Source organism: Panthera tigris, chromosome B1 (genome assembly GCF_018350195.1).
Source record: "Panthera tigris isolate Pti1 chromosome B1, P.tigris_Pti1_mat1.1, whole genome shotgun sequence".
NCBI classification, from domain to species: domain Eukaryota; kingdom Metazoa; phylum Chordata; class Mammalia; order Carnivora; family Felidae; genus Panthera; species Panthera tigris.
The window spans coordinates 146,023,044-146,042,126 of NC_056663.1; the positions used below are offsets into that span (position 1 = coordinate 146,023,044).

At 37.2% G+C, this 19,083-nt stretch overlaps 1 protein-coding gene and 1 pseudogene across 7 annotated transcripts in view; both read left to right on the plus strand.

Moving 5' to 3' along the window:
- The window catches only part of ADAMTS3 (ADAM metallopeptidase with thrombospondin type 1 motif 3), a 258,656-nt gene that overhangs the window by 178,713 nt on the left and 60,860 nt on the right, over positions 1 to 19,083 (plus strand). For all 7 annotated transcript variants that reach the window (XM_042984395.1, XM_042984396.1, XM_042984398.1 and 4 more), the window contains one exon: positions 14,365 to 14,564. In XM_042984395.1, the coding sequence (XP_042840329.1) occupies positions 14,365 to 14,564 (200 nt within the window). The remainder of the gene's footprint in view (positions 1 to 14,364; positions 14,565 to 19,083) is intronic.
- LOC122238297 lies at positions 4,663 to 4,769 on the plus strand (annotated as a pseudogene).

Below are 19,083 nucleotides of genomic sequence, written 5' to 3' on the forward strand. Positions count from 1 at the left end.
TTGTGAGGCTTCTTTTTGTATTACCAATCTATTAGATCTTCAAAATTACTGAATGAGTTGAGATGGAATCAACTCACACTCACTTAGAAACAGACTTGTCTGGATTTCCCATCTAATAGTTGAAGAAAATATCGGTATTTATTGGCTTCGATCACAGTCAGTGGTTAAATGTTTTCACTACATCTATGTTAACCCATCAACTATGCCATTCCTTGATTTGAGCTTAACACACAAGTGTTTAGATTTTTTGAATTAAAAATGCAAAAAGGCCTCACTTTCCTGTTCATAAGGTGATTTCTTTTTTGAGTGAGCAGTTTTATCCGCTTCTTGAGGCCCTTGTTGTTGATTTTAGGAAATGTCCCACAGTGAGCCCTGATTTAAAGGATTTACTTCTTGCCTTCACCACTGTAACATGACTTCCTGCAGTTCACCCCCAATTTTCTCTCATCTAAATATGATGTTTTTAAAAACCTAGTTTATAATTCTTTATAAAACTCAGTGCAAAACATTTTCAGTGAATATTTCAAACATTGCTTTCTTTGGACTATAAGGTGATGCCTATGTTTGCTAAGGTTTTAGTTTTGTTTTTTGTTTTTTATTTCTCTCCATGTTTGTGTTAAGTAACAAGCAGCATTCTGGGGGGTAGGGGATCTACTCTTGGACGTCAGTTTCCTTCTATAAACACATTTACAGTACCTCTTGCTCAGCCAGCTTTTTTTTTTTTTTTTGAGGAAAGTGCAGAATTTACTTCATATTGTATGATGCAGTCATGCCTATGGCCATATATTATTTCTGATCACATCTATTATGGTTATAGACGAAGAATGCCCACAGTGAGGGGAAAAGGGAAAATTCTAAAGATCACACACACATTCTTCCTAGTTACCCTATCCTGAGGGAAATCCCTCGGTCAGCTTAGGATACATTTCATTTTGATCATAACAAGAGTTTTTATATGAAAGTGTAACTATGAAAGTTTCATCTTGGCTAGGAAAATCACAGGTATTATTACCATATGAGATTTTTCTTACTAGCTTAAAAGAAATCATCAGTTCATCATGTATTATTCATCTTGAAAATAAAAGTGAAAATAGGGTTGTAATTAAGACTCCCAAGTCCTTGGCAAAGAATATCCATGAATTTTCCTTGGGTAATTTTTAACATTCTCTCACATAGGTGAACGACACTCCCTGAAGAATATATAGTTCATGTATTTGTTTCATCAGCCAGCTTTTAATGGGCAGAGGAGTTCACATTGTTTTAGGAGTAAGGTGAACAGAATATACATATTTTTTTGAGATCTACTGAATGCTGCTCAACCTTAAATGTCTCTTGCTTACATATGATATCCTATGTTGCAAGGACATATTCAAGGATATTTAATGTCTTAGAAGAGTATGATTTCTTTTTTAATTAAAAGAGTGTTGTCAGGGTTTTTACACTGAGCATTTCACTGCTAATTCCACAAGTCCAAGTAAATGTGTGTAGAAAGCTATTTGGGGAAAGCTGAATTGCTAGAGAGAATTCTAAGTCCTATTACAGAGTAACATGCCTATAAATCCAAGTTTCTAAACTACCATATGTTCTTAGCAAAACCAAATTAAGTGAGCTTCTGCTCTTGACCACGGTGGAATAACAAAGATTAGATATACTCCCCTGCTTTAAAAAAACAGAAATGAACAAAATATGAAACACCGGTTTGCAAGGTACCGGATACCTGACAGTGAAGGCTAGGGATCCCTAAGAGGTGAGAAACAAATGACGTGAGCCTCAGTGTTACCCCAGTTTACTTCCTAGAGGGGTTTTAATCTGAATCTTACGGAAGGACAACCAGGCTGAGCCTGACAGGCACTTGGAGTGGAGATGCCAGAGCTGAGAGTCTGGGAGATGAAGGTGGCCAGAGTTCACCAAACTATAAGAAGAGAACTACACGCGGTAGAATCCTGAAGATATCTGAAGGGGTTCCCCTCTAGTATTCATTCAAGTCCTAATCAGCACATATATGTGAGGAAATTATGCAAAGTTGGAAAAGAACCACCTGAGGGGATTAGCGGTAACTGTGGCCGTGCTTCCATGGGGCTGGGAATAATACTTGTTCAAACTCTGCAGACTGGGACATCTCCTAATTGACCTAGCATTGGCTAGTGCACACAGAGAGGGCTTCCCTCAGTAGCGATGAATAATTAGCTCTAGCTGAACGTGGCTCTGGTCCTTTCTGATTGATCTTAAAAGCAAGACCTGAGAAAGGACCAAACTGTTTTGAGGTAATTTGACTGCATCCAAGAATAAAGCTCAAGAATACTTATAGGAACACAAATACATCCAGCAACCAACAAGGTGAAATTCACTGTGTCAGGCATCTGATCAAAATTAGCAAGTATGCAAAGGAATAGGAAAATACAACCCATAATGATGAGAAAAATCAATCAGCCAAAACTGACCCATAAGTGTCAGAAATGTTAGAAAACAATGCATTAAAACAGCTCTTAAAACTATTTCATATGTTTACAAAGGCAGAAGATATAAAAATACACTCGAGTTTTTTGCTTCCATACGATCAGTACTATGTGGGAGAATGTATAATAGACATGTATTTATATGGCTAAAATGTAAATATAACAATATTTCTTTCCTCTGTGTATTTTATTTGTTAGACTAAGAATAGTTTTATTTTAGCAAATTAGTGTATTTAGTGGAAGTTCACATTAGGAATGGCCCAACAATTTTATCTGAATGCAAAATATGCCATGTTATTAAATATAACTTGGATAATGTTATATTGGTGTTAGGAGTTACACTGTCCCATTCATAGTATTGGATAGCAAATACTGTTCTGTCATAATTTATCTTAAATTGGCAGTAATTTCTATGTCTTAAAAATATTGATTCTATATGATAGGATTATAAACTTGACCTTTCCATATTTTGGACATTAACCTATTATTGGACATACCATTTGCAAGTATCTTCTGCCATTCAGTAGGTGGTCTTTTTGTTCTGTTGATGGGTTCCTTCACTGTTTAGAAACTTTTTATTTTGGTTAGTCTCAATAGTTTGTTTTTTTGTTTTGTTTTGTTTTTTTTGTTTTTTTTTTTTTGCTTTTGTTTCCTTTTCCTTAGACATATCTAGAAAAGTATTGCTATGGTCAATGTTAGAGAAATGACTGCCTGTGTTCTCTTATAGGACTTCTATGGTTTCAGGCCTCACGTTTACGTCTCAAATTCATTTTGAGTTTATTTTTGTATATGGTGTAAAAAAGTGGTCCAGTTTCATTCTTTTACATGTAGCTGTCCAGTTTTCCCAACATCATTTATTGAAGAGACTGTCTCTTCCCCACTGGATATTCTTGCCTCCTTTGTCATAAATTAACCATAAGAATGTGGGTTTGTTTCTGGGGTCTCTATTCTGTTCCTTTGATCTATGTGCCTATTTTTGTGTCAGTACCATATTGTTTTCATTGCTTCAGCTTAGCAGTACATCTTGAATTCTGGAATTGTGATACCTCCAGCTTTGTTCTTTCTCAGGATTGCTTTGGCTGTTCAGGGTCTTCTGTGGTTCCATACACATTTTAGCATTATTTGCTCTAGTTCTGTGAAAAATGCTGTTGGTATTTTAATAGGGATTGCATTGAATCTGCAGAATGCTTTGGGTAATACAGACATTTTAACAATATTAATTCTTACAATCCGTGAGTGTGGAATATCTTTCCATTTATCTGCGTTATCTTCAACTGCTTTCATCAGTGTTTTATAATTTCTAGAGTATAGGTCTTTCACCTATGCCTTAACCTTTGGTTAAGTTTATTCCTGGGTATTTTAGTCTTTTTGGTGCAGTTGTAAATGGTGCTGTTTTTGTAAATTTCTCATTCTGTGGCTTCATTGTTAGTGTAAAGAAATGCTACTGATTTCTGTGTATTAATTGTGTATCCATAGTTTGTTCTTTTTTATTGATGTGGAGTATAAATAAATCACAGTTTGTTTAAAAAAATAACCTTTCATCTGAACATAAGTTAAAACTGGTCAGTATTATTCAAATGAGCATAGGACTTCCGGTTAAATACATGTAGGTGATCACTTCAATATTTTAATTTTATGGGTAATGTGCATTTTTAATTCCATGTTTATATAAGTCTACTTTGGCAACAATTTATTGGTGGTAGCATAGTATAATTCTGTTGTAACACAATAAAAAGGCATAAAGTGAGTTTTTAAACACTTAGGATAAATTCTAGTTGGTGTTGTGGATGCGTAAATACTTAAATAATCTATATGTCGTTTACCCAATCTTATATAGGTTGTTTATAAAATATGGAAACAGGGGCGCCTGGGTGGCTCAGTCGGTTAAGCGGCCGACTTCGGCTCAGGTCATGATCTCGCGGTCCGTGAGTTCGAGTCCCGCGTCGGGCTCTGTGCTGACAGCTCAGAGCCTGGAGCCTGCTTCAGATTCTGTGTCTCCCTCTCTCTGACCCTCCCCCGTTCATGCTCTGTCTCTCTCTGTCTCAAAAATAAATAAACATTAAAAAAAAAAATTAAAATATGGAAACATAGATAATATTTTATTTTTCAGAGAAGAAACCAAAGATGTCCTTGATGATATTATGTACATTTGACTATGCCTCTAGACTTTATGAACACCCTGTGCTCATCTTTAAATGGCAAACGAATTGCTTCTCAGCCATTTAGCTAAGATCAAATGTAGTATCTGTTCTTATCAGCTTACAGTGTAAATGAGAAGACTATGTCTTATTGTAATAAATTACTAGACTTCTACATTGTCATGAAGTATTTATATCATAATGCAGTTTGTCTTATGGTGTAATGCATTTTTCCATGTAAAATATGTTTTAATTGTGAATCATATCCTTGACCAAGGATTTAGCAACAATTATAAGAATGATCAATCATTTATGGTCAAGAAAGCAACTTTAATAATCTAAAATAGGGAAGTCATGGCCCAATGATTAATTATGGAAATTTAGCCAGGAAGAAGATTTTAGTGATCCTCTAGCACAGCTCATTTATTTTATAGATAAGGAAACTGAGGCTCAGATAAATTTGGCATCTTTCCCAGATCAAACAAATGAAGCATAGCAGAGCTGGGCCTAGAGCTCTGTTCTCTGTATTATTTTTCTGTTGTTGCATAACAAATCACCAAGAGCCTAGTGATTTAAAACAATAGTCATTTATTAATTCACAGCTCTGTGAATCAGAATCCCAGGTGACTGGACTGGTTTCTGTGCTTAGCTCTCACAAGGCCAAAATCAAGGTTCTAGCCAGGGTGAACTCCTGCCTGGAGGTGATGGGAAAGAATCCACTTCCAAACCCATTCACCAAGTTGGCAGAATTCAGGTTCCAGTTGTTGTGGGACTGAGGTCCCCATTTCCTGGCTAGCTGATGGCTGGAGTTCACTGTCAGCAGCTAGATACCTGTCTCTGGTCCTTGCACAGTCTCGCTCCATCATCAAAGCCAACAATGGTATGTCATTTCCTTTTCACAGTTCACATTTTTTACCTTCTCTTCTACAACCAGTCAGGGAAAGGTTTCTACTTTTAACGACTTACGAGATTAGATCAGGCCCACCTGGATAATGCCTTTTATTTTATTTTATTTTGTTTTATTTTTATTTTTTTGATGTTTATTTTTGAGAGAGAGAGAGTCAGAAAGTGAGCAGGGAGGGGCAGAGAGAGAGGGAGACACAGAATTCCAAGCAGGCTCCAGGCTCCAAGCTGTCAGCACAGGGCCTGACACAGGGCTGAAACCCACAGACCACAAGATCATGACCTGAGACAAAGCCGGACAACCTACTGAGCCACCCAGGTGCCCCTATGCCTTTAGTTTACATTCAGCTGTGCATATAACATAATCAGAGGAGTGATATTTCCTCATATTCACAGGTTCCATGGATCTTTGTGGGAAACTCTGCCTGGTATATTACTGAATTTATTGTGATTTTCTCTGTATTATACCATGCAGCCTCATACTAAGAGATCTATAATATAAATATAGATTAAAAGTTTACATTTATGTATAAAAAGCTTATCTATGTATCACATAAATATAACATTGATATTCATGTGGCTCATTCTATCACTTTACAAGATCTCTGTCCATTTTCTATCTTTTTCTGAACACCTTTATCTAAAATTGTGCCTTCTTCATTTCACTCTTATTCCCCTTATCCTGTTTGACTTTTCTTACCCTGCTTCATCTTTCTTATCTCTAGAATGTCAGTTCAGTGCAGGCAAGCTCCATGTCTGTTTTGTCTACTGTTATTCTCTCTGTGTTTAGAACAGTGCAGGCCCACGCCCTGTTCTTTAAATATTTATTGGAAATATTATGGCAAATGTTAATATTCATAGGTTGGCTATAATGACTTGTTTAATTTTTATTAACTGGTTCCAGATGGAAAAAAATTACTATGCTCAAATAGGGTTCCGGGGAAGTCTTAAGTGAAGAAATCGCACATAGGAGGCATCTGGTAGACATAATTTGAGCTTTGAAATTGGCATCTGTGAAATGGAATTCTCTCTCTCCTTTGAGCTTACTTAGAAAACTAACTTCTAGCAGTGTCAGATTGCTAGAATGCACTCCAGTATACTGAGTGTGGGGACTCCTTCCTCTACTCTTGGATTTAGTAGAGGTCAGCTACACAACCAGAAGTAAGAGGGATTATGATTTAGTCAAAAAGAAAAGAGAGATGGTAATTAAAATGCTATTCAATGTACAGAGGGATAATATTTGGAAATTAAAAAACTGTCCTGTCTTTCAAAGTTAAGTTTTAGCTGAGTAAACAACAGAAGAAACAAACTAGGAAACAGATCACTGGTAGCAAAGCCCTTAATTTCAAGTGAGATAAAGAGAATAAAATAATTAATTTTGGAGATTAAACAGAACATGTCAACCTTTTCAAATGATGATGTAGCCTAAGAATAGTTTATTAAAGAAGAGTGGGAAGGAAAATGAGGACAAGTGATGACTCTAGTAGGAAGCATATAGATGGGTTTATTTATCAAGGTTCATTTAGTTTCAGTTGTTAGGAACTAACATCAAACAATTGTAAGCAAAAACAATTTTTTTTTAATTAGTAAGAGAGAAAATGAGGTGGCAATAGTTTATTGACTCATGAAATTGAAAAGACCAAGGTTTCAAGAATGGTTGAATTCAGTGGCTGAAAGTCATCAATGGAACGTTAAACTCTTCTCTCCATTAGTAATCTTCCCTTTCCTCTTCTTGCATTAAATTTAGGTCAACAACTATCCCTGTGCTAGTCCCAAGCAGCTTCCATATTTTATTCTTCCAGTTTCAAGCTTACTAGAAGGAATTTCTCTTTCCTAGTAACTACAAATAAAATAATCCTAGGTCGTAGTTTAATTGGTATGATTTAGACCATTTACCCATCCATTAACCAATCACTAGAGTCAAAGAAACAGAATATAGTACTTGTCCATGCCTGCATCAATGCCCACTGCTAGCACTGAGTACATAGGGGTGGAGTGGGTGGGTATAAATCTGTATAACTATGTGGACCTCTTGGAGAAAGATAGATTCTCCCACTCCTAGAATTGCCAGATTTAGCAGATAAAAATACAGGATTCTCATTTAAATTTGAATTTCAGATAAACATTGAATAAGTTTTTAGTATTAGTTACATCCCATGTGATATTTGGGACATACCTATATTTTAAACAGTGTTGTTTATATGGAATTTGAATTTAACAGAATATACTGTATTTTGTCTGACAACTCTGCCCACACGCAGACATTTCAGTGATTTATTCAAGAAACAGTTGGAATGGGCTAGGCAATCCACAATGATGAGCGTCCCCTACCATGGGAGTGAAGGGCTGTACCTTTCATGAGAATGCAGAAGTGATCTCCAGGCAAAAAGGTTGTAATAATAATAAGGGAAATGAAACACAACCTGCATTAATACAAACAAAGATAGAATAAAAGAGCCCACCGGAAGATTGTTACTAGGGAATGTAGGAAGAGGAGGATCTGAAAGGGAGAATTCGGCAATGTGGGTTGCCTGTATGACATCTGTTTCCCTCTCTTGTTTTATTTCAAGGCCTTCTCCCTTGATCTTCAGTGAAGGCCAGCCTTGGGTACAGGGGTTGACTTCTGATTGGACTAAGACTTACGTGGGGTTCTGTTCCTCTTATCTGTGAATGATTTTTACATGGGCATGTGACTCAATTCTGGCCACTGAAGCATATCGTTAAATGTACTGGGCTTCTAGGAAAGATTTTTGCCTACTCCTCAGAAAGATGTGCACGAAGATACAATTTGTTGTACCTGGCTCTGATGCTGGAATTGGTGCTGCCAATTTGAAATAATGGAAGAAGCCAATCTGGAGACAAAGTTTATACACCAAGAATGACTGAATATGAGAAGATGGAAAGTGCCTACTTGATGATCTGTCAATAAACTAACTCAGGAATCCCCTGACCTCTGGGACTCTTGTAAGGCCAACAAATATGCTTCCTGATTGCTTAAAACACTTTAAAGTTTTATTTGCAGCTTGAAACATTTTAACTGACATACAGGAGATTCATGCTAAAAGTCACAAGTTTTTATGTATTGGAGGTGACTTTTCTGTTTTGTTTTTTTGCTAATGGCCATAAACTAAAATCATGAAAATCTTTTTGTTTTCACTTAAAAGGTAAGATGTTTTCCATTTTAAAAAAAGGCTGTATGCTCTCCCTTAAAGTAGTCAGTGAAAACAAAAGCAAACATGTACTTTAGAATTAGAACTTATGGGGAAAAGAAATCACGGAAACTAATATTCATTCAATGGTAATGTCTCTCTCTCCCTTTTTTAAAAAAGCAACAGTTACTTAATGAAACTTCAGAATTGACATCATAAATTGGCATGAATCTAGTTCTTTGAACTATCATTATGGAATTTCCTAGTTGGTGAAGGATTCAGCTGCTTTTCACAGAAATATTTTATATCTTGGTGGAATGATGCCCCCATATACAGAGATGCTGTTAATGTGTCTTTTTAGGAATTATAAAAATATAACTTTTTAAAAAAGATGTCAATGGGAAAATCACTACTGGATGTTGTAAACAGGTCAACACAATATAATTCCTCTCTGCTTCTGATGTTAACATATGACAGTTGTTGAATTTTATGCCTATTTTTAGCTCTGATCTTAGGATCTCCACCTACTATTGGAAAATCCAGCTGGTAGCATCCCAGTCACTTCATTTTTACAACCATATTCTGTTCATGAAGAATGTTAAATTTATACATACAGACTCATTCTATGTTTATGGTTACTGTGAAATATTTTCTTCCTCATTTTCTGAAGTAGATGCGCTGTAAAGAAAGCTGGGACATTTTGGTAAAGTGAACCTTAGTTTCTGATCCACTTATTCACATAAAAATTGACTGGCATTCCCAAATGGAGCAGGGAAGCATGAGGAATTTACATAATAAAATTATCATCAGTGTCCTATCTCTTAGGACTAGATTCAGTGACATACAAAAGAAAACTCAAACTTGGCCTAAGCATGATGGAAGGGCTCTCCCCCGTGTGTAATAAAGGCTGATGCTAGGCAGTCCAGGGCTGGGATGCCAGCTCCATAGTCGTTGTGGGGTCAGATCTCTTTTTTATAGCTACCCTTTCATACTAAGCACATGCCTTGAGTGTAGGGCTACTTCATAGAACGCCTGACATCGTGTCTACATTGCAGGAAGCAGGAAGGAATACTGAGTAAAGAACCAAAGGGTCTAATCTACCAAGATGAATCACATTCCTGTGAGGAGCCTTGGGGGAAGCCTTTCATACCAGCCATTTTAAGCCACTGAAGTATAAGCAATACTTCTGCTTGTATCTCATTGAATTATTCTTAGTCACGTGTGGTCCTTTGTGCCAAGAGAGACTAGGAGTGACTTTTAGCTGGGTTCATTACCACCTCAAATAAAATTAACATTCTTCTCCTTAGGGAGGAGAGATTGGATAGAGAAGAGATGATTCTATCATAGTCTGACACCGTATGCTTGAGATTACTTTTTAACCCCTAATGTAGTTGTATCAGATTCAGAACTTGATCAGAACTTGTACTTTTCTAATTTTGCCTTTGTCTCCTGACGTTTTTTAGACTATAGAATTTCTTTTGGGGTGGGAGTAACTTCACCAATCTACACTTAGATATCCTGCAAATATGATTAGGTATGTAGATATGCCATATTCCATCCTGAAAATGTCTTAAGCTGAAGTTTTCATAATCAGCAAAACAACCTATATTCTACTTTATCTGTTTGGTAAATTCAAAGTACTGATTTAACACTAATAATCCTATCTTCAACACTAAAAATAACTATATTTATTTTGCCTTAGTTGGTCACCTATGCATCCCCAAATATTATATACCTTCAGTAACATAGGCTTTGTAGTAAAATTACTTTGTTGAAAGTTCACATACAATAATTGGGAAGGTAGGGAGTACAGAAAGGGGTAAAATCAAAATGTTCCCAAAATGTTAATTAATTCATATCAATAACTTGAAAGGTAAGTTGCAAAAATGTTTGAAAAAGTGAAACTCACTCACTCTAAGTACTAAGAAGGACTGACTTTGTTATTTCTGGGAAATTTGAGAGGTACTATGAGCATCCCTTTTCTGGAATGAAGCACACTGTACCTACTGCAGGGCCTTATTTATTTATTTATCTTAAAAATGTCCAGCCTTTCCACTGATTCTGTTATCACATCCATCATTATCTGCTGTCCAACTCAGCTACAGCCATTCAAGCCACCTTGGATGCACTTACTTAAGAGGATGCCAACAGAGTGCCACCACAGATCCAATTTGCTACTCCCAATGCAAAATGTAACTATGCTTTCCCTTCCTGAACTTGCCTATTGCCTTCTCTGTGATTCTTCTCGCCCCTTTTTGCAGCAAACAGATCTGATGGGTGTTGTGAGTGCGGACATGATTAGCATGATACTCACCTTTAATTTTTCCTGTTCCTGTATTTCATGGGGCACAGAAATAATGGTAGAATTAGACACAGAGGCATCTTAAATTTTGCCAAAGCATGTGTCAGCTTTTAAACTCGGAAGCTTTCTAAAGGTGTAAGCTATTACCCACAGGTATGTTCTGTACCCGGCCTAGATCTGCTTAAACTAGAGATTGTGTGATTCCAGCCTATATAATGGTTTGTGACTACATGATACAAACTCAGCTCCATTCTGAATATAATCGAGTACGACTTTGTGGTTCCCAGAGTTGACACCTACAGACGTGCCAACTGGTTCTTTAGCTTCTCAGGGTCTGCTATGTGTGAGTACTCAATAAATATGCATTGAGTGAAAATCAGCACCATCTATAAGCAGACTGTGTCCAGTTTTGCTTTAGGTTTTTTAATCTACTAAACAAGTTTGTCCCATTGGAGGTCATCCTAATTTACCTGAAAGTAAACATTCTAGATTCTTTTCTCCTTGTACCAACGTTATGCTTTTGGGGAAATATTGTTACCCTTATTCTTTCTAAAGTTATTAGCAGTTCAGATTTCCCTTCACTAATTCTAATTTTTTTTCTGACCTCTATTTAAAAAAACACTATATCTATTTGATTTGTCATATATAAATAAAATGTAGAAAGCTATAAAAGGTGTAGGAGACTTCTCTTAATGGGAAATCATAATCATCATCACAATAGTAGTAACAGTGAATGCTATTTGTTGAGCACTTACGTCTAAGCACTGTACACGGTGCCTTTATTATAATCGTCCCTTCATAGCAACTCTGCAGATTAGGTATTATCCCATTTTACAGATGAGGAAAGTGAGATTTAGAGAGGCTAGGCATCTTAACTAAATTTACATTGCTAGGATATGACACTGCCAGGATTTGGAGCCAGGTATGTCTGATTACAACGCCCATGACAGTTACCTTACAGAGTGGACATGCTGGGAAAATTTCTTTGTGAGTGAAGATATTTCACAGCCTCAGAATTGTCTGTAATTAATGCTGGTGTATATGGATAAAAAATTCCAGAAATTATTCCCCTGTCTTTCTTTGAAACGTTTGACGGTACTCACTTTAGGAATCATAGAAAGAGCACTGTACAGCACAGGGGGGGAATAGGGACAGGAGTATTCTTGACCGAATCAAGGCAATGGTTAAAAGAAAAAGGCTTCCTTCTTCCTTTCCAGGTTCCTCATGCAATGGAAAAAGAGTTTCTCTTCTCTTACCAGAAAACCACCTATTTAAGGAGGGATTCAAAGGCCAAACCAAAGGTGTATGAGAGCAGAATGAACTGTCTTTCTGAAATAAGTATTCAGCCTTCTCCATTCATGCATCAGACTTAATGATATGATGACATTGCTACTATATTTGCATTGGACACTGTCACTGGCCGTTCTGCCAAAAAGAGCCATTTTTAGAACTGGGAGCTCGTGTATGAGTTTCCTGTTTGTACACTAGCTATCACAACCTTTCGCTTTCTCAAGTGTGTGAAAGGCTTGAGGTTGAATTAGGTAAAGCTGTTTGCAGGTGTAGTCTCTTGCCCTCAATGTGGGTTACAGTGCTTAAAAACAACTTTTGAGGAAAACTTTCTGTTTGATGTGGATGGCGGCGAGAGCTATTTATGTATTGTGATTCCCCGATGAGAAGAAAATTCCCAGCTAATGGTCTAGCATTTGGGCTTGGGTCAAAGTGAATTACGGTATGGCTTTCAAACCTCAGTAGTCCCTTGCCCATCCCTGCAAGGGAGAGTTCTGGTGTTTCTGTGTGTTTTTTAATAGTGGAAAGGGTGTGAGTAAAATTTGTACTTCTACTACTTCTAATCCCGTGTGGCTAGGGCTTGGTCATCAATCTTCCCGGCCAAGAGACACCTTTTTTTTCCCCCCCCTTCAACCTTACTAAAACCACAAAGGTGGAGAGGAAAATGCCTATTTGTTAATGTCAGACACCGATTCAAATGGCTTACAGGCCCTAGTGAAGCATGAAGTAAGACTCCCATGAGTCAGAACTGGTTCTTTCAAACTTGTTTTTAGGTATGGGGTTGTTATAGGCATCAGGGCAATTTGTAAAATAAAATCCTTTCCAGCTTATATATATTTGAAATGGAAACGAATTTTGCTTTCAGTTTCGTACCAGCAGTTTTGGAAAATATCTTTTGTTTTGGCTTCCAAGTGATAAATTTTATTTTTCATTTCACAAAAACATTTTTCTTCACCAAAAGTATGGTAATCTGAAAGTAGATAAACAAGATAACTAGAAATTGAGAATGCCTCTCTCATTCTCTTTCTAGATAGATAGATAGATAGATAGATGTATATGGATATTTGTGTGTGTCTCTCTTTCATGTGTGTGTATGAGAGAGAGAGAGAGATTTATTTGGAAAATAAAAAAAATAAATAGCTTCAACTGTATTAAATAAAAAAAATGTTTATTTTATTTTTCTTTGGATGTAGGTATTTTCTGATTGACTTCTTAGTTTGGTGTCTCACAGAGTCACATATATAGCTGTTGAAGTGACCTGCTATCTAGATGATGCCCAGTACAAATGTGGAGACCTGTAGTGTCTCCCTAGCATCATTCACTAGAAAACCATTCGCATAAGAAATAAAGTAATATGTTGTGACTAATAGTTGTAGCACCAGATGCTCTTGTGTTGCCATGCTTTAATTTGGTTTTTAAGTTAAGGCTACTGGTAAAAGGAGTAATTTAAATTTACATGATACAGGAGCACCTGGGTGGCTCAATTGGTTAGGCAACTGACTTCGGCCCAGGTCATGATCTCATGGTTCCTGAGTTCGAGCTCCGCATCGGGCTCTGTGCTGACAGCTCAGAGCCTGGAGCCTGCTTCCGATTCTGTGTCTCCCTCTCTCTGCACCTGCCCTGCTCATGCTCTGTCTCTCTCTGCCTCTCAAAAAATAAATAAATGTTAAAAAAAAAAATTTAAATTTACGTGATATAAATTCCATCCCTTGAGCCTAGGATTATAGGGACTTAAATTAATCACTCTAAACTTATCAACACATGATTTTTTCGTTTATCATCTCCATGTATTTAATAAGTACTTGACAACTGCTCTGTCTGTATCCCCACTTTCTTTGCTCTGCACTGATGATGCAGCTAGAGGAAGACTAAACTACACCCTCTTCTCGTCTGGAACATTCAGTGTGGCCATGGCGCTTCCTGTTCAATAATATTACTTTACCCTCAGTGTTGCTATTCCATGTTGAATCAGCACAGTCTGTCCGCTCGTATGCATGTGGACGATCTGTGAAGCAGCATCTTAGTGACTGGAGTATAGTGACCCCCTAGACGATTCCTTTTTTGTAAAAAGCTGTTAGAAGTCCCGTCGGGGAAGCTGAAATGCCTGAGTTCCTTTTGTTTCTTAATAGAGTCGGATCTGGAAGGCCTTGACGATGTAGATACTATTTCCAGCAGCATTGAGCAGCAGCTGAAGGAAGCAGCGAGGCGCCGCAGACACGCGGGAGAGAACGATTACAACATTGAGGTGCTGCTGGGGGTGGACGACTCCGTGGTCCGCTTCCATGGCAAAGAGCACGTCCAAAACTACCTCCTCACCCTGATGAACATTGTGAGTAGCGACTCCTCTCTGAGGTTTTTTGATCTTTTAATTCACTTCTGTTCTGTTCGTGTCTTTTGGCAGCCTATGTGAGGACTCCCACGACCTGCCCCACATCCCAAATGTGGACATAACTGCATTAGATTCAGATCTCGATCTCCGGATTTAACATACAAGAATGCAAACACGAAGGAAGCATGAAACAAAATTTTCTTTTGGGTAATTGGCTAGTTTTCCATTGTCATCAAGGGGAAATCATAAATTTAAACAGTTATAATAAGATGGAACTATACCATGAATTGTGATTCTCATTTTGTTTTGAGGATAATCAAAACTCTCATGACTTTGTCCACCCTCCTTGATCTGGGCCACGAAGGATGAAATAGCATCAGTTTGTATCCTAGGTGGATACTTGTTGCTAGAGCTTTTGAATAAGAGTGATATTTTTCAACATTATACAAACTGAAGGTAATATATGTACAAGCATGGTCAACCCTTGGCTGCACCACAGTACTAAAGAGCTCTTTAAATTTTTCCTTTATTTCTCCTTTATGAGCCTTAATCATAATGCAGAGGAAATTTAGTCCACATCCTAAAACTGGGATTCTCTTTTTCCTTGTGAATTGGCAGAGAGCAATTGAGGAGAAATAGTATATAAACTACCTACTTCTAAGAGATAATTGAGATAGTAGTATACTCCATTTTATATACTTTACCTCCTAGAATTATGAAATACTTATTTTACTGATCTAGCAAATTTATTACCTAAGCCTATTCTCTCTTTTTCAATTTTTGATTTTAATTTAATGTCTTTAGTTATCTATATTGTTTACCTTCTTCTTTCCATGGTTCAGATTCGATTTCAAATTATTACAATGGAGAAGAATAATTATTAATATTATTAATCATTATTTTATTTCCACTAACATTTAAGCCTATATGTTAAATATGTTTTTGTTCATTGAGATGCTAGTTTATAAAATATACATATACCATGTGCCTGGTAAGATGGAAAGGCAGTATAAAAATTATTTTTATTTGCTCATTGGCCCTACTTGCTGTTATGAAGACTGAACATCACACAGAAAACAAATTATTAGCTTTGACAATAGATGTGTAGGGAAGATCATTGTTTGTAAATTACATGAATGTCTTCACCTGTTAACTTTTTGTACACTTGCTAAGTGATGAAACTCTGGGCATGCTGTTTAGCCTCTCTGCCTGCTTCAGTCTCTCCATGTACGTAATGAGAAAAATAATGGAACTTACCTCACAAGGCATGCTGAGAGGATTAAATGGGTAAAAATAAGTCGCTGTGCTTCGTCTAGTGCTGTGTACACATGCAGAAGGAAACAGTCATGTTTTAGTTTTCCACATGAAATTTACTTCCAAAATTACCTAAAATTTAAAAACCCTAAGAAGATGCTATTCACGTGCCCTGGGCTGCTTTGTCCTACCAGCAGGGATGGCAGCGAGTCGTTATAGATTTATTAGGCTCCTTCCTGGTACTCAGAACTATACATGGAGTCATGCGGCAGAGATTTGATATGGTCCTTGTCCTCACAGACCTTATAATTTAGTCAAGAAGCAAAGAGAAAAATACATAGGAACTTTTTTTTTTTAAGTTAAGCAGTAAAAACATGCTACTATAAGAGTTATAGGTGCTATAATGCTATAAATGCTGTTAAGACTTTGGAGAAGGCAGCTATGACAACAGTCATCCAAGTGGTGGAGGGTTGAGAGTATTAAATTAGGACTTAGGAGGCAGGGGCTTTCAATCTAGTTCTGCTACCGGTTGGCTCTGTGGCCTTAGGCAACTCACATCTCTGCCTGGGATTTCTTTTCTGTGTTTATAAACTTGAAAAGCTCCATACGATGTTCATTAATTCTGTAATTCATCAGAAGTTGGGAGTTAAACTGGGTCTTTAGAGATTTGTGTTTCTATGGTTGTGGGGTGTGTTTTGTTTTGTTTTTGCTTTGTTTGATTTTGTTTTTCTGAAGGGCCCACGAAAACATAAAAGATTTCTAGGTAGAATCTTTTGACAAGAAAGTAGAAATCGATAAAGCTTATTTGTCAGACAGCAATTCTAATTTGAAGGGTGTCAAAGAATAAAACAAAGTACTACATTTTAGGTTTAATAACAGTCAAAAGGGCTGCTTTATTTTTAAGACCATTAGAAAGGTTAGATAATAGACTGAGTCTTTGTCTCAAACCCCAGAATTTGTTCTAAAGTCAATAGTGCATCAGAGAATGGAACTATAGTAGAGACAATAATTTTTAAAATTGAAGAAGTTCATTGCATCTGAAGTCATTGATGTAGGAAGGGGTTTGGCAGAGACAATAATAACACTCCTCCTTTTCTCTTCCCAAGTTCATAACCAGGTGAAAGCTAGACATGGTCATGAGACAGATGGAAAATGGTTTTATTATTGATGTGAGCTGAATTGCACATGACTTAAGTGTATAGCCACAAAGATTTTCCTTATTCTAAATCATTGATTCTCAGCAGAGGGCAGTTTGTCTCAGCCTCTGTCCCCAGGGACATTTGGCAATGTTTAGAGGATGTTAGTTGTCACAAATGGGAGGGGTGGTTGTTAATGCCACTAGCAGAAGAGGCCAGGGATGTTGCTAAACATAAAACACAAGGACAGCCCTAAAAAACAAAGACTTATGAATTATCTAATCTAAAATGTCAGTAGTGCTAGAGTTGATAACTCCTGTTCTAAACTAGACAAACTTATAATTCCCATCCTTCTCCAAGTGAATAATTTCAGGTTTCCTTTATAAGAGTTGGCAGACTACTTTCAGCATGACAGACTGAAGACTAAATGCTTTCTTCTCCTTCCCACCCCCCCCCCATCACCCTATTGTAGACTATTAAATCCCAAACAGTGAAATAAGCACGCTCATTACCCTGTCTCAAATTGGTCAATTAGATAAGAGTTGGATAATGGTATCATAACAAAACTGCCTTAAGGAAATTTAAGGCAAAGAAAGTTGGTTTTTCCCCCCTAACAATGTTTGAATAGCTATTACCGCCTATGTTAACCATGCTTTATAACTTCCCATGGTTGCCTAAAATCATGGCTCACCAAACTTGAGGCCTACACAGACACACAGGCTTTCTTCATGTCATATAGGTTCATAACAGAAACTGTAGGAGAAAACTGAGCAAAAGAATCTACCTCTTTGCATTGATTTGGGGAGAAATGTGTCCCGGTGGTAGAGAAAAGAACATGGTTTCTTTTAACATCGTATGACACCTTTGCCTTATTTGAGTAGTCAGTGAATACATTCTTCCTTTAGTTTACTTGTTAGTCAATTTAGTTTCCATACCAGATCCCAGATGATATTTACTATACAGTTTCTGAACTATTGGAGTACTTTTATGTGTCCAAGTAATTTTCTTCATGATTGTTATTTTAATTTAAACTGACCTCATTTTTTAAGGAGAAGCTTGTGTTTCTTATTTCATAGTTTCTTATCTTAAAAAGGTCCTTGGGTGGCTCAGTCAGTTCAGCATCCAGCTCGTGATTTCGGCTCAGTTCATGATCTCATGGCTTGTGAGATCGAGCCCCCCGTCAGGCTCCATACTTGGCGTGGAGCCTACTTGGGATTCTCTCTCTCCTCTCTCTCTGCTCCTCCCCTACTTGTGCATGTGCACTCTCTCTCTCAAAATAAAAAACGTTTAAAAAAAAGAAGTTCTTAAATTGTTAAATGGTAAGCATCTGTTTACTAAAAGAATGGGTAAATGAACAAATGAGTATAAATAACAAAGGTTATGAACAATCTTGGGAGGCAGAAATTTGGACTTGAGGCAAGAGGATATAGACAACAAATGAAGGCTTTTAACCTGCTTGATGATATGATAAAAGCACATGAAAAAAGTCAGTTAACATTTCTTGGGTGTCTTTTTTTTCAAGTTTATTTCAAGATGGGAATTATTATTGCCCTTTATCTAGAGGGAATGGACTTTAAAATGTTAATAAAATTGAGGTAAATTTTTAAAATTATTTGAGTGTGTCACACAGTCTCAAATAATGATACTGGTACTGGTAGTCATTCAAAGAAGACAGAGTGGAGCTTCCTGGTTGGTGATTACATCAAGGTGCTGGGAAAGCGGTATCCTTGGAAAAGAGCACGGAAGTTCCATACCCTGCCTCCATATGCTCTGCACGTCTCCCCACATCCATTGACCTATGTATCTCTTCCATTTGACTGCTCCTGAGTTATATGCTTTATTTAAAACTCAGCAGGGGCACCTGGGTGTCTCAGTTGGTTGAACATCCAACTTTGACTCAGGTCAATATCTCGCAGGTCATGAGTTCAAGCCGTACATTGGGCTCATTGCTGTCAGCCTGTCAGTGCAAAGCCCACTTTAGATCCTCTATCCCCCTCTCTCTGCCCCTCCTCTGCTTGTGCTTTCCCCAAAATAAATTAATATTTTAAAATAAATACATAAAAATCAGTAAATGTGGGGGTGCCTGATTGGCTCAGTCAGTTAAGCGTCCAACGTCGACTCAGGTCATG